Source organism: Astatotilapia calliptera, unplaced genomic scaffold (genome assembly GCF_900246225.1).
Source record: "Astatotilapia calliptera unplaced genomic scaffold, fAstCal1.2 U_scaffold_1, whole genome shotgun sequence".
Classification (NCBI taxonomy): domain Eukaryota; kingdom Metazoa; phylum Chordata; class Actinopteri; order Cichliformes; family Cichlidae; genus Astatotilapia; species Astatotilapia calliptera.
The window spans coordinates 2,168,168-2,194,464 of record NW_020535618.1 but is presented as its reverse complement, the minus strand read 5'-3'; the positions used below and the strand labels follow the sequence as shown (position 1 = coordinate 2,194,464).

Genomic DNA, 26,297 nt, shown 5'->3' with positions numbered 1-26,297 from the left:
AGGGTAAGCTGGATTCTAGGTGTACAAAAGGGATTTTTGTAGGCTACGACAAAAACAGTCCAGCATACAAGGTTTATTTCCCAGACAGCGCTAAAGTGCAAAAGTTTAGGCTGGTTAAGTTTGTAACCAAACACAATGAGGAAAAGCAAACACAAACTGATACGACATCTGAGGATGAGGACATACAGGTGAGGGAGAGACCAAACATGGACAGGGAAAGCCCCAGTACCAGTTCACAGGAACCAGATACTGACAACCAACCAGAAGTGAACAGTCAGATGCCACTTAGTGATGAGACTGAAAACTCCAGAAGGTATCCTTCTAGAACAAGAAAGAGACCAGATTATCTAAATGATTATGAGTCAGGAGAAGACATTGATGATCAAGTGCTGACTAACATAGACTACTGTTACAGACTGATAAGTAACTCACCCGTGACATTCAGTGAAGCTGTAAAGTCACCCAACTGTAAAGAGTGGAAAGCAGCTATGGATGAGAAAATGCAATCCTTAAAAGAGAATATCACCTTTACCCTAACAAGCCTACCCTCAGAAAAATTATGGTTCTTAAATGGTTCTTCAGATGTCTTCATGGTTCTTTAAAGAACCATCATACGTCAAAGAACCTTTTTATTTTGTGGATGGTTCTTCAGCTATTACAAATGGTTCTTTAAAGAACAAAAGGTTCTTCATCCTTAGCAATCTAAGTTTGATGGTGTAAATGGCATAAATAATATTCACTTTAACTAGAAAGCGAAAATTTCTGAAGAAATTTTAAGTGTGCCTATGCCGCCGCTAATCAGTATAGTTTGCCATTCAAACGGCTACAGAGAGCAAAACTCACCGGAGCAGCCATTCTCCACCATGAACTATGGTAAAACCAAACACCGCTCGCGCCTCACAGATGACAGCTTACAGTTTTGTGTAAAGATGAGGTGACTTCGTACAGCCCCAATTTGTAGACGCTGTGCGCAGAGGTTCATAAGCAGACCCGACAATGTTTGCATGAACACACTTTGAAGCATTACGTTATGGACCACTTTTCACACATAGTTGCTGTACCCACACAGCCGGCTGTAGCTTTTCATCTCATAGCCCGACACATACACACACACACAAAAAAAAAAAAAGCAGAGAGAGCACAGACTTTACACCTGAGAGGCGTGATTGCAGATGCCGCTGAGGTGGGTCCACCTCCCCTGCAGCGGCACTGCAGACCACGCCCTGCCACACACATCAAACACGTAAAATAAATATTTATGCACTTTTCATTCACTTTTTGTTTTTTGTTATTTTTACACAGTGTTCTGAATGATTAACAATGGTCTACAGCCAATCTTGTGTATTATTATACAAACTTTGGTTGTAAGATTCAGATAACTATTTAATAAAAGCTAAATATTTTATATGAGAGTAAGAAAGAAAAGTATATCTTTGTCTCATACTCTCAGACAATACATGAACCTCTCAAACAAAATATTTGCTCGGCTTAAATGACAAACCGCTATTTTACACAGTGGAACACTTATTTTTAAACAAAACCAATGCAGTTCGCCACTGACAGTGCTTACCTTTGCACATCACAGTAAACACTGAACCAAGATGGCGCCCACGCGAACGAGAAATCTGAACTACGGTGTCCTGCAGAGGACAAATGGTCAAAATTGCTAAAATTTACAACATATATGCAGCTCAACAGCGACACCTTGTGACTTATTCCAGTCACTACCTTACATATACATAACGTCTTACCTGACATTCAGTTCACCGGACACTCATACTGAATCACCAGCCCATATAAATGAAAAATAAGTCCAGCAGCCAACCAAGAGTCATCACGAAAGACTAGGGGTGACACGACAGCGTGAGCGGGCCTGGGTGTCAGCCAGCCCGACCTGGGTGGCAGCCAAGCCGCGCTAGCCAGCTAGCCGCCATGCGGCGGTGAAACGAGAGCGTGAGCCGGCCTGGGTATCAGTCAGCCCGGCCTAGGTGTCAGCCAAGCCGCCCTAGCCAGCTAGCTGCCATGCGGCGCTAGCAGTAACATCGTGAGAGATATGGGACTTCTTGATAAAATATGGGACTTCTTGATAAAACGAGCAGATATTTGAAGTTTACACCCCTACATTCTCGCCTGAAAATAGGGGAGGCTGTCATAAAGTTCAAAATCAGTAACTTAGCGCGCACAGCTGTATAGAAACTCCGTCGTGCTAGCTAGCACGCAGTACAGTTATTGTAACTGTCAGCACAACGAAAATAAACTACACCTAAACTCGGTTTATATCTGACCCAAATAGAGTGCAGTTAATAACGTCTTACCTGAAATTCATTTCACCAGCCGCCTGCTTCTCCTGCATTGGGTTTCCCTTATCCACGATTGAGCTCCGCGTTAGCCACCACCGGTCGATCGGTGTTTCTTTCCCCGCATACGAGGGGAAGAGACATATACCGGTGGCTAACGCGGAGCTAGCTAGCCACCGGTATATGAACAACTCAGTTATTTTTTCCACATCGACCAGCATCATCGGCCCATATAAACGAAAAATAAGTCCAGCTAAGACAAAGACTGTTTGCGGAGCGATCGGGGGTGAAAGGAGTTAGAGACGCCTCACTGAAAGCCAAGCCTGGGTGCTTTTGAGCGAAGCCGAGCTAGCTAGCCGGCTGGCCAAACTAGCTAGCCGGCTAGCAGCAACATCGTGAGAAATCTGTTGCTAATATGGGATGTTTTGACAAAACGAGCAGATATTTGACGTTTACACACCTACATTCTCACCTGAAAACCGGTCGATCGGCGGCCGCCTCACATGTTTCTTTCCCCACATATGAGGGGAAAGAGACACATACCGGTGGCTAGCTAGCTCCGCGTTAGCCACCACCAAACAACTCAGTTAGTTTTTCCTCATCGACCAGCATCATCGGCCCATATAAACGAAAAATAAGTCCAGTGTGAAACAGTCGCTTGGCGAGCGATCGGGTGGTTTAGCGAGTGTCAGCCTCTTAAGTTTAAGACAAGCCCGGCTGCTTTTTAAGCGACGCGGCGCTAGCTACCCAGCTAGCGTCAGTACACAGGAACTACTTCCGGTAGTTATACAAAATAAAAGCGTCCACAGGGACACAGCGGCCGCCTCGCATTACTCCCGACATACCACTAGAGTGAGCCAGCACACCACAAATGAAGTTTTCTTGTTCTCCATTCATTTCAATGGGAAAAAACTTGCATTAAAATATTCATATTTAAAAAACTATAGAAGTAATAACCACCAAAAGTCATAGCACACCATTCCAGCTCCAGCCGCACAAAATGATATAACATATGTGAACCTTGTCTCAAAACTGTGGGGCGAGTTACGGTCCAAAATTTCAGGCGGAAAAAGAATAATAATAATAACTAGAAAAATTTGCATTTCCTGCGAAAATGCAGTGTGGATGCTTAAAGCTGAAGCTGTATGCAAAAAGTAGCTGAAAAAGCTGAAAAGTTGCAGAAATTGTAAAAACTTTGCAGAAGCAAAAGAAGTTTGCTAAAATGGAATAACTTAGCAGAACTGCAATATCTTAGAGGAAACATAATACTTGGCAGAAATACAATAGCATAGCAGAATTTAGCAGAAATATTGTAACTTACCAGAAACATGATAACTTCTCAAAAATACAAGAATTTAGGAGAAATAGTATAAGATAACAGAAAGAATATATTTAGCCAAAAATACTTAAACATTACAGAAACACTATGATTTAGAAAAATAGTACAACAGAGCAGAAATATTGTGATTTACCAGAGACACTGTGATGAACTATGAATATTGTAATTTTAAATTAAGACTATGTTTTAGCACAAATATTATAATTTGGCAGAAATACTATAATTTAGCAGAAATACTATGTTTTAGCACAAATCCTATAAAAAGCAGAAATACTATAATTTAGCAGAAATACTATATTAAGCACAAATCCTATAAAAAGCAGAAATACTATATTAAGCACAAATCCTATAAAAAGCAGAAATACTATATTAAGCACAAATCCTTTAAAAAACAGAAATACTATATTAAGCACAAATCTTATGAAATAGCAGAAATAGTATGATTTAGCACAATAGTAATAAGTTAAACAGAAAAATTGGAAAAGCAAAATGGACAGCTGAAAAAATGCTGAACATGCTGAGGGTCCCTCAAATATACTTGTTAAATGAAAAAATCAGCATAAAAATGCACAGGGAGAGAGAGGTAAGTTTCTAGGTCAGCCTGGGAGCTGCTGAATTTGAATCCACCAATCAGAGAGCCTGTGTACTTTTTCCCGCCAAAACAGGTGCATCTTTTTACACACGCAGCAGAGAGAGGCACAGGATTATTGCAGCCTATTTCTCATAGTGAGGACTCCCCTCAAACAAATGACCATAATTTCCTAACCGTAGGGGCTAGAGCGGTCATTCTTACACCGTTTTGTTCAGAAGAGATGGGGGAATCTTCCAGTGTTAACAATTTATCATTAAAATGTGAATTTTTAGAGATATACGACATGGATGACTTGTTGACTTAGAAGCCACGAATTCCCCCAATATGCAAATTTGAATGCCTGAGGCCACATATATGATTGGCTGCCTGGGAAGCCGTGCAGGCCCTGATTTGTGGATTTGAATTCCTCAGCCCTCAGATATGATTGGCTGGCTTAGAAGCCATGAAGGCTCCAATATGCCAATTTGAATGCCTCAGGACACATATATGATTGGCTGGGAAACCGTGCAGGCCCTGATTTGAAAATTTGAATGTCTAAGTCCTCACAGAGGATTGGCTGCCTGGGGACCTGGCAGAAATATATAGAAATACTATGATTAAGCATAAATACTACATTTAGTAGAAATACTATGTTTTAGCACAAATACTATAAAAAGCAGAAATACTATAATTTAGCAGAAATACTATATTAAGCACAAATCCTATAAAAAGCAGAAATAGGATGATTAAGCATAAACACTACATTTAGTAGAAATACTATGTTTGAGCAAAAATACTATAAAAAGCAGAAATACTATATTAGGCACAAAATCCATAAAAAGCAGAACTAGTATGATTAAGCATAAATACTACATTTAGTAGAAATACTATGTTTTAGCACAAATAGTATAAAAAGCAGAAATACTGTAATTTAGCAGAAATACTATATTAAGCACAAATCCTATAAAAAGCAGAAATACTATATTAGGCACAAATCCTATAAAAAGCAGAAATACTATATTAGGCACAAATCTTATAAAAAGCAGAAATACTATATTAGGCACAAATAGTATAAAAAGCAGAAATACTATAATTTAGCAGAAATACTATGTTAGGCACAAATCCTATAAAAAGAATAAATACTATAATTTAGCAGAAATACTATATTAGGCACAAATCTTATGAAAAGCAGAAATAGTATGATTTAGCAGAATAATAATAACTTACAAAATTACAAATATGGAGGCATATTGAAACACAAATGCACAGAGGGACACACAAACACAGGCTCTAATCCAGTCAACCAGTCTAACTATATTCAATTTAAATCCTACAATGACATGCTGCCAAATAAGGGCAGGGTCCTCTCTCTCCCACTAAACAAACACACACACACACACACACACACACACACACACACACACACACACACACACACACACACACACACACACAGAGGGAGAGAGCTGCCGAATTTAAATCCACCAATCAGAGTGGCTGTTTACGTTTTCCCGCCAAAACAGGTGCATCTTTTTACACACGCAGGACAGAGAGGCACAGGATTATTGCAGCCTATTTCTCATAGTGAGGACTCCCCTCAAACAAATGACCATAATTTCCTAACCGTAGGGGCTAGAGCGGTCATTCTTACACCGTTTTGTTCAGAAGAGATGGGGGAATCTTCCAGTGTTAACAATTTATCATTAAAATATGAATTATTAAAGATATTTGACTTCTAATGCACCATAACTGAGCAGAGCGAAGCAAAAACTGCCTTGACTTGCCCTCAAACAACGCTTTGTAACTCTAAATCTATTTGGAGTATCGATATCATTCTTTCACCGTAAGAGACAGCAGGTTCAAGTGTTGACAATTTATCATTAAAATATGAATTTTTAGAGATATATGACACGGATGACTTGTTGACTTAGAAGCCACGAATTCCCCAATATGCAAATTTGAATACCTGGAGCCCACATACATGATTGGCTGGCTGGGAAGCTGTGCAGGCCCTGATTTGTGGATTTGAATTCCTCAGCCCTCAGATATGATTGGCTGGCTTAGAAGCCATGAAGTCCCCAATATGCAAATTTGAATTCCTCAGGACACATATATGATTGGCTGGGAAACCGTGCAGGACCTGATTTGAAAATTTGAATGTCTAAGTCCTCACAGAGGATTGGCTGCCTGGGGACCAGGCAGAAATATATAGAAATACTATGATTAAGCATAAATACTACATTTAGTAGAAATACTATGTTTTAGCACAAATCCTATAAAAAGCAGAAATACTATAATTTAGCAGAAATACTATATTAAGCACAAATCCTATAAAAAGCAGAAATACTATAATTTAGCAGAAATACTATATTAAGCACAAATACTATGTTTTAGCACAAATCCTATAAAAAGCAGAAATACTATAATTTAGCAGAAATACCATATTAAGCACAAATCATATAAAAAGCAGAAATACTATATTAAGCACAAATTCTATAAAAAGCAGAAATACTATATTAAGCACAAATCCTATTAAAAGCAGAAATACTATATTAAGCACAAATCTTATGAAATAGCAGAAACAGTATGATTTAGCACAATAGTAATAAGTTAAACAGAAAAATTGGAAAAGCAAAATGGACAGCTGAAAAAATGCTGAACATGCTGAGGGTCCCTCAAATATACTTGTTAAATGAAAAAATCAGCATAAAAATGCACAGGGAGAGAGAAGTAAGTTTCTAGGTCAGCCTGGGAGCTGCTGAATTTGAATCCACCAATCAGAGAGCCTGTGCACTCTTTCCCTCCAAAACAGGTGCATCCTTTTTACACACGCAGCACAGAGAGACACAGGATCATTGCAGTCTATTTCTCATAATGACGACTCCCCTCAAACAAATGACCATAATTTCCTAACCGTAGGGGCTAGAAGGGTCATTCTTACACCGTTTTGTTCAGAAGAGATGGGGGAATCTTCAAGTGTTGACAATTTATCATTAAAATATGAATTTTTAGAGATATATGACATGGATGACTTGTTGACTTAGAAGCCACGAATTCCCCAATATGCAAATTTGAATACCTGGAGCCCACATACATGATTGGCTGGCTGGGAAGCTGTGCAGGCCCTGATTTGTGGATTTGAATTCCTCAGCCCTCAGATACGATTGGCTGGCTTAGAAGCCATGAAGTCCCCAATATGCAAATTTGAATTCCTCAGGACACATATATGATTGGCTGGGAAACCGTGCAGGACCTGATTTGAAAATTTGAATGTCTAAGTCCTCACAGAGGATTGGCTGCCTGGGGACCAGGCAGAAATATATAGAAATACTATGATTAAGCATAAATACTACATTTAGTAGAAATACTATGTTTTAGCACAAATCCTATAAAAAGCAGAAATACTATATTAAGCACAAATCCTATAAAAAGCAGAAATACTATAATTTAGCAGAAATACTATATTAAGCACAAATCCTATAAAAAGCAGAAATAGTATGATTAAGCATAAATACTACATTTAGTAGAAATACTATGTTTTAGCACAAATCCTATAAAAAGCAGAAATACTATAATTTAGCAGAAATACTATATTAAGCACAAATTCTATAAAAAGCAGAAATACTATATTAAGCACAAATTCTATAAAAAGCAGAAATACTATATTAAGCACAAATTCTATAAAAAGCAGAAATACTATATTAAGCACAAATCTTATAAAATAGCAGAAACAGTATGATTTAGCACAATAGTAATAAGTTAAACAGAAAAATTGGAAAAGCAAAATGGACAGCTGAAAAAATGCTGAACATGCTGAGGGTCCCTCAAATATACTTGTTAAATGAAAAAATCAGCAAAAAAATGCACAGGGAGAGAGAAGTAAGTTTCTAGGTCAGCCTGGGAGCTGCTGAATTTGAATCCACCAATCAGAGAGCCTGTGTACTTTTTCCCGCCAAAACATGTGCCTCTTTTTACACACGCAGCACAGAGAGGCACAGGATTATTGCAGCCTATTTCTCATAGTGAGGACTCCCCTCAAACAAATGACCATAATTTCCAAACCGTAGGGGCTAGAGCGGTCATTCTTACACCGTTTTGTTCAGAAGAGATGGGGGAATCTTCCAGTGTTTACAATTTATCATTAAAATATGAATTATTAAAGATATTTGACTTGTAATGCACCATAACTGAGTAGAGCGAAGCAAAAACTGCCTTGACTTGCCCTCAAACAACGCTTTGTGACTTGAAATCTATTTGGAGTATCGATATCATTCTTTCACCGTAAGAGACAGCAGGCTTTGGTGAACAATCATGGAAATTTTCAGGTCTCTGTGGAAATCCAACAAAAAGTTATGACGAGAGAAAAAAGTGGTTCATTTCCACAGTTTGAAATCTGAAGAAATCTGAGCGAAGGACAAATTTCCTACCCTCAAACAAGTCCAACTCATTTCAGAACGGTAATAGGTGAGAAAGAAATTCTTGAATTGTGAGCGTCAGGAGTGTCTGAAGATATACCGGGACAAGCCTCATGTCTTAACTTTGCTTCGTTAAGGAGATATGACGATTCGAATATGCCTCTCATTACAGAAATCCAGCGGTGATTTTGAACAAACTCTCCATTGACTTTATATGGAGAGTTTTCTGACCTTGTGTTAGTCTGAGGAGATTTGCCAAAATTCTATAAATCCCACAACAATGATGGGGACATTTTCTGAAAGCCAGCAAAAATACCTACGTTTTGATGTATAATTTGTGGAAGTTGAGTGAAAATTGAGCAAGTAGCAAGAAGTTGTTCGGACATGAAGTGAAAAATGCAAAACCTTCAGTGACACACTGGAAGCCAAGAGCATAGCAACCATAACAACGCATGTATTTTGTGAAAAATCACAATTGTGCAACTCAAAACTTTAAGAGGCATAAAAGTAAAATGGTAAAAGATTTGAAAAAGCTGAATCATACATGAATAGCCCAATAATTTGTGAACATTTTAAAGTTTGAATGGTTGTTCTAAGTGAAAGTATGAGGAAGTAGTTAAGTTTCAAAAACAAGCAAAATTTAGCAGAATTTTGGAAGTTTCCCATTCATTTCAATGGGACAAATTAAAGGAAAAAAGTGGAATATTTTAAAAAGTATAATAGCAAAAAATAGCAAAAGTCATAGCGATCATTAGCAGAAATAGCAGAATAGTTTAAAATTTGAACGGTGAAAATCGGCTGAAAATTGTGGAAGTAGTTAAGTGCCAAAAAGTGTACGGAAGCAACTGGAATAATAAAGTAGAATAAAGAATAAAGAGAAACAGGAACTCAATAGTGTGGATGCTTAAAGCATCCACACAATAATAATAATAAATCCGAGCAATAGTAATAAGTGTGCCTTCGCATAGGCACACTTAATGAGGGTTTAAATTATACTGTGTGTTTTGTTTGTGTGCGGGGGGGGGACAGATGGTGGGATACTGAATATTCAAATTAAAGTTAGAAACACTTGCTTAAAAATATTCTGGTGGCAGGGGGGGGGGCCAAAGCCTGAAGACCCCCAGCACCCACCCTGCAAACCCACTGATCACAAATAATGTGGTAACAGAATATAAAATTTATTATTAAGCCGTTTATGAATATGGTGAATTTATAAATTAACAATCTAAACAATCCATTCGGGGGATATTAGACAGATTCAGATACTGATCTATATCAGATCTCTCTCTCTCTCTCTCTCATATATATATATATATATATATATATATATATATATATATATATATATATGTATATATATACACAACATATATCATAATGATAATACTAGTTACTGTGAGCTTTACAAGCTACCCAGCAGTATGTAAAGTCAAATTATAAAATAATATAAGTAAATAATAATTGCACATGTGATCTGAGTACTTGTTTATCACTGCGCAATTTATTATTATATGTGTCAAGCCAAATAAATGACAGGGAGAGAGAGAGACAGGGAGAGAGAGAGAGACGTTAGAACACGCAGTACAACCAAAGGGGGGGGGCAACTGTAGGGACGCGCATGCGCACACGGATCACGCGAGCCTTGAACTTTCTAAGGGAAAGAAAACTTTCTCTCGGACGTTGCCAGTGGATAAAAGTCTTCAGTACCTGCTGGTCTTTAAATGATTTTGGATTCCTGGACTGTTGGAAAAGGTAAAACATTTTCATAAAACCTTTTTATTGTTTTGTTTTTGTTACTCGTCATTGTAGCTTGCTGTTAATGTTGTGCTAACAGTAATGGTTAGATACGTTAGCCTTTGACGTTAACGCAGTTTAGTATCTGGTATATAGAACTGTTTTCCTAACAAAACCACTGTTACAATTAAGTGAAGGTGCTCCCAATTAATTTGGCCTCTAAAATATGTGGCTCTATTGCGTGCTGCGTACATAAACTAATGTCAGCTAGACAGATATTAAAATTAATAATATGGTTAAAGTCACCAAAATGGCGCCTGAAGCCTGTTGTGTGAGCTCTGTGTCTGGTCTAGAAACTCAGAAATTCAGTAGCCTGTACTTTGAATTGTGGAGTAGCTGTATAAAATACAGCAATGCATAAGTGTTTTGAATAAATAGAAATGTGACACATGAGAAGTTGTGTCTTTGACTGTTACTGTATAACTTATTTTCAGAGTAGTTGACAAATTATGCTCCAGTCATTTGATGTTACCAAGATAATGTCCGTTTTTATTATAGTTAAATTTTTTTTATGTACATTTCATTTATCCAACATCATATATTAGGCAAAAAAGAGGTCATTATACTAACAAGACCAGATAATCGAAAGCATAAAATAATCAATATTTATCTGAAGAAGGCTTAAAAGTTAGAATAAATGGTGGTATAGTGGTTAGCGCTGCTGCCTCACAGCTAGAAAGACTCTGTTCAATTCCCGGGGTCAACCGGGTGCCTTTTTGTGTGGAGTTTGCATGTTCTCCCTGTTTCTGTGTGGGTTTCCACCCACAATCCAAACATACATATCTGAATGACAACCCTGCCATGGACTGGCAACCTGTCCAGGGTCTACCCCGCCTAAAAAAAACAGCTGGGATAGGCTCCAGCACCCCTCCGATCCTTATGATGATAAAGCGGCTTGGAAAATGAATGAATAAAAAATAAATAAGTTTTTGATGTCACAGAATAAAACAATGTAATGGCATTTTGTTTTGTTTTAACAGATCATGGCTCAGCAGTGGACTGTTGGAGAAGTATCTCTTTGGCTTGGGGAAAATGAATTGGCAGATTATCAACAGGTCTTTGTAGGTGAGCATTTCTATGGATGTGCCATATCAGTGTCCACAGTGCTCCACAAGAAAACCAACATATGAAAAACTGCTGAAACATCAACAGATATACCATGAAAGTGAATGTAGATTCTTCATTGTCTGCAGACTAGAAGACTGTCCCAGAAAGTTTTTGTCTGTGAAATCTTTGAAAAATCACACAAGGAAGAAACATAAATATCAGAAACAAGAATTAGAGTCTGCCCCAGACTGTGACCCTGTCATCCAGGAAACTGTTGAATTTCCCCAATCATCTGAACGAACTCTGAGTGAACTTGTAGAGAACTTTACAGAGACTGTGAGAAAACAACTGGCATTGTTTTCCTTGAATCTTCAAGAGAAAAGTATTGTAAATAGAAAAGTTCAAACATTTGTTCTTATTGAAGTAGAGTCACTTTTCAAGTATTTTATTGAAAACTATAGGGAGATATTTTCTAAATGTTTGCAGACTCTTAATTTTGATATATCAAGTTTTCATTATATTGATGACAATAGTTTGGTAGAACATTGCTTCAGTGCAGTCAGCAACGCATATCAACTAGACAGATACTGTGTTGAGAAATTAAACCTGATTGAACCTGTTGAATGTATCCTGGGGATAGATCCTTTTACTGGGAAACAGGACACTTTTCAGTATATGTCACTTCTAAAAGTCTTAGAATTAATATGTAATGATCCTAACATTTTAAGACAAATTTTTAGGCCAGAATCCCGTGCTCCTGAAACCTTAACAGATTTTAGTGATGGGAAAATTTACAAAGAAAGTGATTTTTTTAACACAGACAACCCACATTTGAGAATTCAGTTGTACAGTGATGAATTTGAAGTTGCTAATCCATTAGGATCAAAGAAACGTCTACATAAAGTGTCTGCATTTTATTTTACTTTGGGAAATATTCCACCAAAAGACAGATCTGTTTTAAGACATATTCATCTGTTGATACTTGTCAAACATAGATTGGTGAAAACATATGGATTTGAGAAAATATTAGAACCATTAATTTGTGACCTACAGGTTTTGCAAGAACGTGGATTACGATTAAAATTTGAAGACAGACAGTACTGCATCAAAGGTGGTCTGGCCACAATATCTGCAGACAACCTAACCTCTCACACACTTGCAGGTTTTAGCTGCTCATTCAGTAATGGTAGAATATGCAGGTTTTGTATGTGTCATTACAAGGACCTGTCTAGGATCATTAGTGAGGGAGATTGTGTTCTTAGAACAAAGACTGTTCATGCATACCATCTGCAATGTGTTGAAGATGACCCCCACTGTAGGTCAGTGTTTGGTGTAACTGGCCCATGTGCCTTCAACAAGCTGTCATATTTTGATACCACAAATGCATTCCCACCTGATGTAATGCATGATTTTCTTGAGGGGGTCATTCCTCTTGTTTTGAAGTCTGTTGTAAAAGCCTTGCACGAGGACAAAACCGTTACTATCCAAGAGGTGAATGACAGCATAAGGACTTTTAGTTTTGGACAGAATGACTGCACCTCCAAACCTCCTCTAATATCTGAGAAGGTAGCACTGGATGGAAATATCTCTGGAACTGCTATTGAGAAATGGACATTATTTAGGACTCTGCCTTTCCTCATAGGCTCCAGGATTGAAAAGGGTAACAAGTTTTGGCAGCTTTATCTTTTGGTTCGAGAAATAGGAGAGATTATTCTTGCTCCAACCATCAGCACTGACTGGATTAGTAATCTACATGAACTGATCACTTACTTTTTGACAGATTTCATCAATCTGTTTCCTGGTGTGTTTACACCCAAGCTGCATTTTCTGCTACATTATCCTCAGCTCATCCTTGATTATGGGTCACTCCGCTCTCATTGGTGCATGAGGTTTGAAGCCAGACATCAATATTTCAAGACAGTAGCAAGAATCACCAATAACTATATTAATATTTGGAGCGATCATACACAAGCAGCAGTTAATAACTTATCACTTCAAGAACTTCCAGTGAACTTGCAGATTTGTTTGCAAAACTTGGAGACAGCCGTTACTGTGGATGAGAAACTCTGGACAAGTAAATGCATCATTTTAAACTCTGTAAAATATGCAGTTGGAGATTTCTTCATTTTGGAACTTGTGCATGCAGAGCAAATTCCACTGTTTGTGAAAATAGTCCTGATTGTGTATATCAGGGCCAACTGGTTTCTTGTTGGAAGACTTTTCACAACACTGGAGTTTATAAGACACCTTCAATCATACCACATCAGAGAGACTGATGATCTGTTGATATTCAAGCCTGGGGATGAGGTAGACTTTCATGCTTTGGACGCATACAGATGTGATGGTCAAGACTTCATTACACTGATCCACCGACCTTTTAAGGCAGTCCATACCAAAGTTAGGTAAGATACATCCTAAACCATGACTTTTTAGTTAGGAGTTGTCAACCACTGTTAAAATGATTTTAACCACTTTTTGGCTATTCCACAGGTCTGTCATCATCTATAATCACTAATGAACTCATAGCTGTTTTTTTAGTAATGTTTTATAATACTTTTATTCTTTATCTTCGACATGCTCATTTCTGTTTTGATCGTGTCTTATTGTTTTTCTGTGCCACAGACAATGAAATCGATGGATCGACACTTCTGCAGATGACTGAAAGAATGAGTGAGCGTCTTTTTCCAAAAGTGAAAGACCAAGTGAAATTTTTGTCTGCTGTAGAGAAGCTGAAAGAGTGAGTCTTAAGTTGACTGGTTGATTCACTGAATTGTACATTCATACAATCCAGTGTTTCCCCTCCCCTAGGTTTATGGTGTTGGAGGGTGGGGGCAAGGGGTTGACGCAAGCCCTGTTCTGTTTCTCCAGTGTTGATGTGCATCACACACCCATTTACTTTCAAATTGAAATGTCACAGCCACTCTTACTCTCTGTTATGATTCTGTTTCTGTAGTTCAGCAGCTGTTATTGTACGTTTTAAATATGCGGATATTCCTGATGCAGGACACAAGGACACATATATTCATGTCTTGTAACAAACTCTAAACATACTTCTTACTTCTTCTTGCAGTGGAAGGCAACACAAAGAAAAGCATACTGTGTCAGCACTCCAACCTATGTTTAACTGCAAAGTGCAGTTTCCTCCAGCTGTGCTCACTGCGTTGACCAATAAAGATGCAGCACTAAAGTCACCCACCAAGAACAGACTCAAAAACATGCTTATTCAAGCACTGTTTGACCACTTGAGTAATGAGACAATGTAAGTCTATATATAATTAAGATTTGATTCATTTAAAATACAGTATGTACATCAGAATTTAAGTTCATCATTCAAAATTTGCAGGTATCCCTCTCATGTGCAGTATGTAGACCTTCTGAGGACTGTCCTTCTGAGTTTTCCTTTTTTGAAGGAGAGTTATGGCTCTGGATATGTAAGTATTCCTGAAAAGCAAACATTGATACAATTGTCCAACAAATTGTCTTTGAATTGCCCAATTATTGGCTAATGAGTGTAACATGCTAACATTTTCATTGCTACATATTCAGAGGTTATCTGTTCCCTTGTGGCCACTACAATACAAGTATTAGTATTGTGATTTTTGAGGCAGATGTCGTGCAGTATGGTCAAACAATAAATAAAATATCAATTGCTCTTTTAAATTAATTGTTTCATTTCTCTGTGAATTCTCAAGTGAATGGTGTGAAATTCAGCATTATATTAGCTCTGTTTGCCTTTGTATCAGGATAGTGTAGTTTTTGTATTTAAAAAATTAAATTTGAAAATAGGGCAGGGATAGCTCAGTAGGTAGTGTGGTTATCCCATGATCGGAAGGTCGGGGGTTTGAATCAACTGAACGGCTACCCTGAGGTACCCTTGAGCAAGGTACCGTCCCTACACACTGCTCCCCAGGTGCCTGATTAGTGGCTGCCCACTGCTTCACTGAGTGAATGGGTTAAATGCAAAGAGAGAAATTTCCCTGTGGGGATCAATAAAGTATACATTATTATTAAAAGGTAGAGGTATTAACATATAGACTGAAAGATCATGACGAGTATGCTTGTAGGACATATTGCCATTAATACTTTATCTACCTTTTATAGTGTATTTAGCCAATCTAAAGTGCTCCAAACCTTTATATCATGTGTTCGATCAACTCCTAAGAGTTAAAGAAGAGATCTGTAAATAGGAACTAATTAGGTTATGACATGATTACAGCAAACCTACCAGCTTTATGTCACTCAAAGTTTTCTGGTAAATGTCTTGCATAAAGGGAGGACCTAGTTGCACCTATTTATGAATAATTAGTTACATTTTTATCATTTGTAGGATGCTCTGCATGAGTCTCTCAGGAACAAGTTTAAAAAGGAAAGAAGACCACTAGTAGACGTAGAGGAAATTGAAAAAATGAGACAGAAATACTCAGTTCCAAATTCAGGAAGAAAAAGATCATCAGATATCCAGCCCTGTATCCTTTTGAAAAAAACCAAGGCAAGTTAAATATGCTCAATGTTTGTTTGCCATTTTAAATTGTACATAAAAGTTAAAAGTATTGTTTGTTTGTTTTTTCTCTCAATATTTGCTAAACTTTTTAATAACCAGGATATCAATCCTCTTGACGATGGGGAGGATGAAAGGAGCACCGACCAACATGTATCAGTGATTAAGCAAGAGTGCCAAAAAACTAGGCCAAATGTGGATGTCATTCGAACGCACCTCAGGAAAATACAGAAGTACAGAACACACTACATTCTTCAGCATACTACTGAAGAGGTTCTACGAGAATTCCCATGTCTCACTATCCCTGTTGTGGTGAGTGTTTTATCAAAAACTGCAGCAAAAAACAACAATAACAATAGTGCACAGCAAAAACACGAATATGTACTGATGTGCTGCACATTTATACAGACTTCTAATAATCATGTACCTACAGGACAGGCAAAGTGACTGACTCAGCAGATTTCATGAGTAATAAAAGTACACTAACAGAACACTAACAGAAATTGCCACATTGACTATGTCTTTCTCTTTGGTTTTATTTTCATGCTACAGGATAATTTTGGACTAATCTGATGCCAATGATAGTTTTTTGGGAAGAATAGTCTAAACATCCCTTTTGCACAGCAATGTGTACTTGAGAATTAAAGTAAACAAATGCAAAATTATAATTTCTTCTCTAATGATAATTTATGTGTGAAATAATGATTGTTCTGGTTTGCTATATAATGGTATATATTATGGTACAAAGCTAATATGTATATGTTTATCCTTTATTTTAGCTTCTTGAAGAGGCTTCCATGTTACTTAAAACTGATGTGGACAAAAAAGTAATCCGAGGATTCAGTAAGTTGGCAGCGAAGCTTGTGTCAATAGCCCCAAACAGCAACCTTAAAAGCCTCTGCTTAAAATCTGTTGATGAGAGCCAGACAGACACTGAAAGAAAAGGTGAGGGCACTTGGCAATAATGAGCAAAAACATTTTTAACTCCTATCTCAGATACCACTTTTTAAGGTTTCACATACAGCACATTAGTAAACACAGTGTCCCTTACAACAGCGGTCCCCAACCCCCTGGCCTCGGACCGGTACCGGTCTGTGAGTCGTTTGGTACCGGGCCACGAGAGTTGAGGCTCAGGTGTGAAATGTATAGTTTTTCAGGGTTTTTATCGGTTTTCAGCGTTATTTTGTTATCGTTTTTATCGTTTACTCGGTTTTCCTGGGTCTTTTCACGTGTGTTATGAATAAATTTTCTTTTTTCGGTACCGGTACTAGTTTTATTTTGTTGTATTTATCCGCGACACCTTAAAGGCCAGTCCATGAAAATATTGTCAGGCATAAACCGGTCCGTGGCGCAAAAAAGATTGGGGACCGCTGCCTTACTTTATCCACAGACTGACATTTCTCCTGTCTCGTCTCTGCAATGATGTACTTTAAGATTTAACTGATATACCCTCGATGCTATATGTATCTCTATGAAGATTTTCAGTAATTCACACAATGTTTATCCCAAAAAATGTTCAGTGGCAGCTAGACTTGCTCTGCAAGTTCTTTAGGACTCAAATTATTTAAAGCTAGCAACTTACAGAACTGAACAACATTTTGGGGGTTTTGTATAAATGCTTAACATTTACACTGAATTACACTGAAAAGTTAATTAGGTATACATTTACTGCACTAATGCTTATGTTCTGCAAGACATTCAACTCCTGATAAAGGGACTCATATGGCCTTTACACCTTTGTATTAACAAAATTGGCCAGAAAATACTTACATATTTCTCTTTATTTTTCAGGTCAGATGGTAAACACAGCTGTTCTTCTCCTGCCATCTATTTTCAAAGAAAATGCCTCTCATCTCTTCGTCATAAATAAGGTAAATTTATATATTTTTTGGTATGGTGAGAGGGGGGGGGTCTTGAACAAATCCAGTACACTCTCAGAAATAGGGGTACCAAAGTGTACCAAAAAGGGTACAAATGCTTGTCGCTGGGGGTGTTCCTTTTTGAAGGACATTTCTGTACCCTTTAGGCTTGGTACATTTTTGTACCTTATGAAGTTGTACCATCTGAAGTACAATCATGTACTTTCCTAAGACATAAATGTACCTTGAAACTATAGTACAGAAATGTTCCCTTGAAAAGGGTACAATAGGGTACCTATGAGGGTACCCCCCCAGCGACAACCTATTTCGTACCTAAAGAGACAAAAATGTACCCCCAATAGTTCAAAATATTTGGTTATTTAACCATTTATTTTCGATAATAGAATCACATCAAAGCACTTAAACAACCACAGGAATACATCCTTGATTACATTCGTATATTGCCATAGGACATAGGTGTCAAACTCTGGCCCGCGGGCCAAATTTGGCCCGCAGCCTAATTACATTTGGCCCGCGAAGCCATACCAAATTACTATTAGAGCTGGCCTACTGGTATTATACAGCTAATATATACATTGTTTAGTATTAAGCTTTGCTTGTTCCACATTCAGTTTTTCACCAAAACTTGTTTGAGTCCATAAGAAGAGATTCATTCTTAAATCTGGAGGAAGATATTTTTCAATAAATATTAATGTTAGCCCGCGACCTTGTTCTAGATTTGAATTTTGGCCCACTGTGTATTTGAGTTTGACACCCCTGCCATAGGACATGTCAAGAAAAATACATTCATTTAAAAAAAAAAAAAAAAAAAAAAAAGAAGAAAAAAAGTAAACAATCACAAAAAGACATTAAACACCTGAACACAATGTTTTGACGGATCACAGAGATGGCATGTATTTAAAAAACTGTCCACACAAATGTTTTGCTCTACTTCAACAAGCACGCACATACATACGCACGCACACGCACACATATATACATACATAAAAATATTCTTGCAATCACGTCACACAGAATACCTCAAGGACACAAACAGCCTATCATCAACTAAATACGTGTCTAGAGCTTGAAAGTCTAATTCATTTCCTGGATTGAACAGGATCCAGTCATTGTCAACTGCCACTTGGTAAGCATGGAAATGACATTCACAAGTGCAAGGAAGTAACAGTTTCCCACACAATACCCAACAAGTATCAACATTCAAAATATACTTGATTTTAAAGAATTGAGGTATGGCTTCAGTGTGTACATGGCCAACTACAAAAACATCCTCAAGTTCATATTTGACACTGCTGACAGATATAGCAGACACACACTGAAGCACTTTATCCTGAAAATGCACATCTGTAAAACTTTTGTTCATTTCCAGAGCATTCTGTAAGTCACCTGGCAGAGATGAAAATGGCACACTGACACTTGTGCTGAGTGAATGTTCAAAGTCAACAAGCAACCTACCTGAAGAAAACTCCCAGCACTGTTTCATTTGATGACGATTGCTAAGAGTTGCAGTGATGTTTACAAAGTTTTTGCATTTACTCGCTAGATTTTTGAAATATTGATGCTTGCTTTCATATCTCATACACCACAAAGGGCGAAGAGGACCATACATCAAAATCAGCATTGGGTAGTCAATAAGGTAGTGACACTTGGGTGGGGGCGTATTTAATAGAGTTGGTTAAGTACCCTGGCGACACTTACTGGCAGGGGTTTGTCTCCCTGGTCTCCTATGTTGACAATGCAGTTCTGAAGAAAGACAAGTGTTTTCTTGAAGTATGCAGGGTAGGTCATGTTGAACACGAAGAAGGTGGAGAATGCTGAGATGTAGGCCTCATCCAGCGATCGGCACGAGCAAACATCCACTCCTTCAACTGTCACAACACGGCGACACTGTCTTAAGAGGGCAGTTGTCCAACTCTTATCCTTCATTCGAATGGTTGGGTATGGACTCGTGGGAGTATTCTGCAGAAGAGGAAGAAAAACATTAGTATACAGTATGTTTAAGCAATATGTGCCAAGTGGATTTTCAACAGATTCCTCAAATTACCTTCTTTATTTTCTAGAAAACAAAACTGTCTATTCTGATAACCTGTAAACATGGCCCATACTCCAAACAAAAAGCTTCTTGACCAATGACTGTTGTGGTAGTGTTTGATAAGCTGCTAAAGTTTGACATAATATTCAAGGGCAAAAGCAATCACCCCTGACAGTGACAGTACCTGTGAAGAAGAATTTCCCTAAGGGGACAATAAAGGTCTATCTATCTATATAAACACCAGACAAAACCCAAGAGCACAGCAGCACTGTGGATTAACAGCAGTGTTTCCCCTACATTAGCTTAGCTGTGATGCTGAACCGCAGCTGAATTCAGCTCCATGCCAACAAAACACCAAGAATGAAACTTGTGGCCAAAGGCTATGCATTGCATCATGCATTTACCTCTCCAAGGATGATGAAATCTTCTATCTTCTCCTTGAAGATGGATGGCAAGAGAAGTGCCCCCTTGAAGTCAATTCCTAGGTCATACAGATGCAAATGCACTTCATTAGATTTTGATAGCATGCAAATTCCCATTAACATGCTCTTCACATGACACTATGGTACATCAATTATCTTTGGAAGAGAGAGCAAATGAATTGTCACAAAATTTACTATTTGTATGAGGTCAAATTAGCACCTGTAATGTCTTCAGCCAGTGCATTCTCTCTTGCCTCCATGTAGACCTTCTTCAGTGGCAAATCCTTGGTCATTTGAAGAACAGCAGTGAAGTTTTTGCTAAAGCGGCGACAGATGTTGTCTTGGCAGGGATGCATTAAATCAACCTCATCACACAACTGGAAATGAAAAGAGCAGAATAGACAAAAGAATGACATTTTACATTGAGGATTTAAACTTTTGACATGTTTAAAGACACAGACTGGAGATAAATGTAAAGTGCTTTAACCCTTGAACAAAAATTCTAAAGCTAATAAACAGCTTGATTAATCAGTTAGTACAGAAAATAATAATAATCAGATTTAGAGACAAAAAAAAAATCATTAGCTGTTTCCCCAATCATCTTAACAATTTTTGGGTTGCAGACAGTGTCCCTGCGCAGAGCTTACAGTTCTCATATTCGAAAATCCCAAATCCCACTAAGTAGGTGGAATGGTACAAATGTGTACCTTCCATTGTTTAAAATCCCTTTGAGCGGGAAACACGTTAGATGGGATGAATTTTGCTTAGAGAACGATTTTGTTAATACCTATATTTACATACTAGCATGTTTTGAGAAATTATTGATTTTTTTACATTGTTGTACACGGTTAGTGACTATTTATTGATAAAACACTGGAATACGGCGGGCAGACAGACGTTGAACATTCCACCAACAGTCTAAATAGTCCACATTTGTACCTTTCTTTGTTTAAAACTTAGCTAACTGCTAGCATTCACCCATGTTAAAGCTAGCTCTTCGGACTTTTGCTAACTCTACCGTAAAATTACACGTTGTAATTTTTATAAAAACACAAAATCACACCCGACTTACCTCTAAACCTTTGCGCCTCGTCGTCTGACATCAATGCCTTCTTCCATCAACTTTTTAAGGAGCTCCTCCATCGGTAACCCCCTGAGAGTCATTTTCTGCCTCAACGCTAGTCAGCGCGGAGGCGGAGCACTCATCGCTGCTGGCTTTTCAGCCTTTGGGATTAATGCGCGTTGCGAACTTGATACATGGACATTGTGGTATTAATGCGTTTGGAAACCGTTATGCTGTCTTGGCGAACTATATTTGTAACTTACAAAATGTAGTCACCGTAACATAAAAATCTGCTTGACATTTTAACTTCCAAAGAACCTCGGTTTAACTTGATGTTGCAAATTCCATAAAAACCTCCCAATTAATGAACAATTCTAGGATGTAGTAAAAGCGAAAAAGTAAATGGCCAAACATAACAGTAATATGATTTCACGTTTTTGAAGGCTACAACCAAGATTTAAAACATTAAAAATTATAACTGAAACTTAATAAAATGGAAATGGACCAGTTTTTTTTAACATCATTTGGTTGTGCCTGCATGTCATTGTGTGTGTTTTTAAAATATAATTTAACATAACTTACACAAAGGTAGGTTACAGATATTCTTTGCATCATAGGATAATTTATGTACAGAGGAGAGGACCAACAGATTTGATTATAACATGTAGCTTTTATGAGCACACTCACATCTCATATGAATTTTACAATTAACCAGGCCCATCCAGATTTTCCCATGCTGACCCATTACCACATTCTGTCACCTTCACTGCAGTACAAGTCAAAATGGTACAGATTTGTACTTTATTTCAAATTGTACCTTTAAAGGGGCATTTCTGGACTTTTAAAGACCAGTATTGTACTTTTAAGGGAACATTTTTAAAAAATGTACCTATAGGTACAAAAATGTTCTTCTCTCGTACCTCTATTTCTGAGAGTGTATTTTACAGGAGTTTTATACTTTCATTGGGACAGCTGTTGTTTATACTTATTTAAACTATACTCCTCATTTCAAGAATTTAATTTCTGTTTCAGGATCCACACAGCCCGATACCTACAATCGTACTCAGCAGCAGTGACGGCAAGCCCTTGAGTGATTCAACTGAGGTCAATGTCCAGATGGATGGACAAAAAATGATTCTGGACAGTGGGGAAATGGACATTTCATTGGCGATGGGTATTGTCTTCTCCCTGTACCATGTCTACAATGTTGCCTATCCAAGTGAACTAAAAAAGACATTTTGCTTTTTGGAGGCATTTGTTCTCAACTTGGGAACTCTGACTACACCTGTACCAGTAGCTGTGCAAAGAATGGCAAATGCATTAAAGATCTCCTAGATTGCCAGCATAGTGCAGGTGAGAGACTGAAATTGTCCCAGTGTGGACTAACAAAGGACCATGAGTCTCACATTAAACTTAACTTACATAACTTAAGGCTGCAGTTCATTGATAATTTAAATAAAAAGATTGTTCTTGAAATAGTTTTACTGAAAATGCAAACATGCTGATGAAAATGTGTTGTTTAATTGTCTGTTATGAAAGTATTGCTATTTCTAATGTAAAAATTGTTGTTTTATCTATAGTATAATATTTATATGTATTTATAGTAAAGATATTTAATTATTACTGTTTAAATGACTTATATGCTATTATTAGTAGTGGTGTTGTGCTTAGCATTAAAATGTCTTTTTCTGTAATACAAAGTGCCAATAAACCATTAATATATGTCTATGTGCTTGTATTTATTTTACCCTACTCAAATTCAATTTATGATACATTTTATTTTGAAAGATTTAAAATGGTTCTTTAAAGAACCACTCAAAAAAGGTTCTTTAAAATGGTTCTTTTAAAGAACCATTTGAAGGATCTTTTTAAAAATGGTTCTTTGAAGAACCATTTCTTTCAGTGGTTCATTGAAGAACCATTAAAGGTGCCCCAAAGAACCATTTCTTGATGGTTCTTTGGGGCACCTTTGAAGGTTCTTCAATGAACCACTGAAAGAAATGGTTCTTCAAAGAACTTTTGTTTGAAAGGTTCTTTGTGGCACCAAAAAAGGTTCTTCTATGGCATCAGTCTAAAGAACCACTTTTAATTCCAGTTGGCACCTTTATTTTTCTGAGTGTACCTGAGGGAAAGAAAGCAGTGGGGGGTAGATGGGTAAATGTGAAGGAAAACAAAAAACAAAAAACAAAAAACCAGTGGTGATGGATCAGAAAAATATAAAGCACGGTACGTAGCTAAAGGTTACAACCACTGTTTTTGGATAGACTATGATGAAACTTTTTCTCCGACTGCTAACCTGACAAGCATAAGAGTATTGATGCAGTGTGCAATACAAGAAAACCTGATTTTGCATCAGATGGATGTAAAAACTGCATACTTGCATGCACCAATAGATTTTGAAGTTTATGTTGAGCAGCCAGACGGCTATGAAGTAAAAGGAAAAACAGATGAGAAACTGGTCTACAAGCTGGAAAAGTCACTTTATGGGCTTAAACAGTCAGGCCGAAACTGGAACAGGACATTACATGACTATTTGATAGAGAACGGTTTCATGCAGAGTCCTGTAGATCATTGTGTTTACACAAGGAAAACAGGAAAAGAAAAAGTGATCATGATCATATGGGTTGATGATATTATTATTGCAGCCAGTGATGAAAGGGTTCTGAAAACTGTGAAGGGAATGCTAACTGCAAGGTTCAAAATGAAAGATATGGGGAATCTCAAACATTTTCTTGGTATTGATTTTGAGCAAACCAAAGACTGTAAAAATGTCACAAGAGAGATATGTAGAAAACATACTGGAAAGATTTCAAATGCAAGACTGTAAACCAAGATCAACTCCTTGTGAACAAAAGTGGAACTACAATGATGATGCTGAGAAAATGAACAATGTCAGAATGTACAGAGAGGCAGTAGGTAGCCTTATTTACTTGACCTCTTGCACACAACCAGATTTGAGTTTTGTTGTAAGTAAGCTGTCACAGCACTTCAAAGAACCAGCTGTGGAACATTGGACTACTGTGAAACATGTTCTAAGGTATTTGAAACAATCAAAAGACAAGACATTGTGCTACAGGAAAAGTGACAAAGATTTGAGAGTACAAGGTCACAGTGACTCAGACTGGGCTGCGGATGTGACTGACAGGAGGAGTACTACAGGTTACTGCGTAAGCCTGAATGAAGGAGGTACTTTGGTGTCATGGCGAACAAAGAAGCAGCCAACTGTTGCCTTGTCAACTTGTGAAGCAGAGTACATAGCTTTGGCAGCAACAACACAAGAATGTTTGTACTTGACACAACTGTTGCAAAGCATGTATGAGCATCAAAAGGGACCACCAAAGATTTTTGAGGACAATCAAGGGACTATTGCATTGGCAAAGAATCCTGTTAACTAACAGAGGTGTAAGCATATCGATATAAGATATCATTTTGGGAGATCAACAGTTAATGCTGGAAATTTGATATTGGAATATTGTTCGACAGGTCTGATGGTGGCCGATGTTATGACAAAGCCAGCAACAAAGGGGAAGTTATTGAAGTTTGAGAATGTTTGGAGTGTAAACAAATAGTAAAGAAAAAAACTGTTTCTTTTGGAATGCATGTAAAGCTGACAATGTGAGTGCAAGTGGGGGTGTTGAGCTAGTTAATAGGTATGCCCTCATTGTCATCTGTTGTGATTTTATTTTGAAAGGATGCTTCCTGTTATGCTGCAGAGTGCACGCGAGAGTTCAATAAACAAAGTCACCTTTTGGTGTGATGTTCCGGTGAAAGCCAATGCACCACGTGTGATTATTCCTCCGTCTAGACAATATAAGTATCTTCAATATTCATGCAGATTCTGCTGGAAGACCCGTCTCTGCTAACATTATTCACAGCCAGACTTTTATTTTGTTAGTCCATTCAGATGTAATCAGCTGCTTCCTGCCGCTTACTGGATGCTGATTAAGTGTTTCTTGAATCCTGCAAGCAGTAAATACAACAGGTCAGAGGTCGGACAGGAAGTAGCTGTCAGCAGTGAGGTGTTTGATTTCCTCGGGTTTGTGTTTGGGCTTCTTCACAGAAAGTTTTGATTCAAACACACAAAACGTAAAACTTTATTTAAAGCACAGCTCAGACAGTTTGATCCCCGTCTGTATCAGCCCCTATAGGCATGCTGGGAAATTCAAATTGTAATAAACAGTTTTTGTTTTTGTTTTTTTGTTTTTTAAAAAAAGAGAGACTGGAGGCAAAGCCAGAGCTAAGGCTAAGACCCGCTCATCGTGTCCACAGACTGCTGCGCAAAGGCAACTATGCGGAGCGTGTAGGAGCCGGCGCCCCCGTTTACCTGGCGGCTGTGCTCGAGTACCTGACCACTGAGATCCTGGAGCTGGCTGGCAACGCAGCCCGCGACAACAAGAAGACTCGTATCATCCCGCGCCACCTGCAGCTGGCTGTGCGCAACGACGAGGAGCTCAACAAGCTCCTGGGGGGAGTCACCATCGCTCAGGGTGGTGTGCTGCCCAACATCCAGGCTGTGCTGCTGCCCAAGAAGACCGAGAAGCCCGCCAAGGCCAAGTAAACGCAAAGCGCTCGGCTTCACCAAAAACAAAGGCTCTTTTAAGAGCCACACACTTCTCTCTAAGCAAACATTCTTCTTGATGTTAATGTGTTTTTAGCAAGTTGTGTACTGGGAAATGTAGATTATGCATATTGATTTATTTTGAAATGTGCGTTCATTCATGTCATCTTACATAGTCACGGACTGAAATCCACCTTCAAAAAAATACTGTGAGTGCTTAAGCAGAGTGTTTGTTTTATTCACAAGACCAAAATAGAGGATCTTAATATAAAGTCAAAATAAAACCAAAGCAAAATGCTCTCTGTCTCCTGCTGTGTGGTTAAGGTTCAGTATCACTTAAGCTGCCAAAATGAGTGGACGCGGAAAAACCGGAGGAGTAGT

General features: G+C 38.0%; 1 protein-coding gene and 1 pseudogene across 1 annotated transcript; both read left to right on the top strand.

Annotated features, from left to right (window-relative positions):
- The first annotated feature begins 10,348 nt into the window (after positions 1 to 10,348).
- LOC113017150 (sterile alpha motif domain-containing protein 3-like) lies at positions 10,349 to 23,088 on the top strand. Its single transcript, XM_026160308.1, has 10 exons — positions 10,349 to 10,374; positions 11,397 to 11,481; positions 14,086 to 14,200; positions 14,534 to 14,722; positions 14,807 to 14,894; positions 15,791 to 15,952; positions 16,064 to 16,273; positions 16,741 to 16,906; positions 17,753 to 17,832; positions 22,391 to 23,088. The coding sequence occupies exons 2-10, from the start codon at positions 11,400 to 11,402 to the stop codon at positions 22,691 to 22,693; spliced, it is 1,395 nt and encodes a 464-aa protein (XP_026016093.1). The 5' UTR covers positions 10,349 to 10,374; positions 11,397 to 11,399; the 3' UTR covers positions 22,694 to 23,088.
- An 881-nt stretch (positions 23,089 to 23,969) lies between these two features.
- On the top strand, positions 23,970 to 25,965 carry LOC113017290 (histone H2A-like; annotated as a pseudogene).
- Positions 25,966 to 26,297: the final 332 nt, after the last annotated feature.

Excerpts from the sequence above, each read along its gene's own strand:
- LOC113017150 (XM_026160308.1), top strand. The coding sequence starts at position 11,400 with ATGGCTCAGCAGTGGACTGTTGGAGAAGTATCTCTTTGGCTTGGGGAA. Across the intron at positions 15,953-16,063 it reads TCCTTTTGAAAAAAACCAAG|GATATCAATCCTCTTGACGA; the intron begins GCAAGTTAAATA and ends TTTAATAACCAG. Across the intron at positions 17,833-22,390 it reads ATCTCTTCGTCATAAATAAG|GATCCACACAGCCCGATACC; the intron begins GTAAATTTATAT and ends TTTCTGTTTCAG.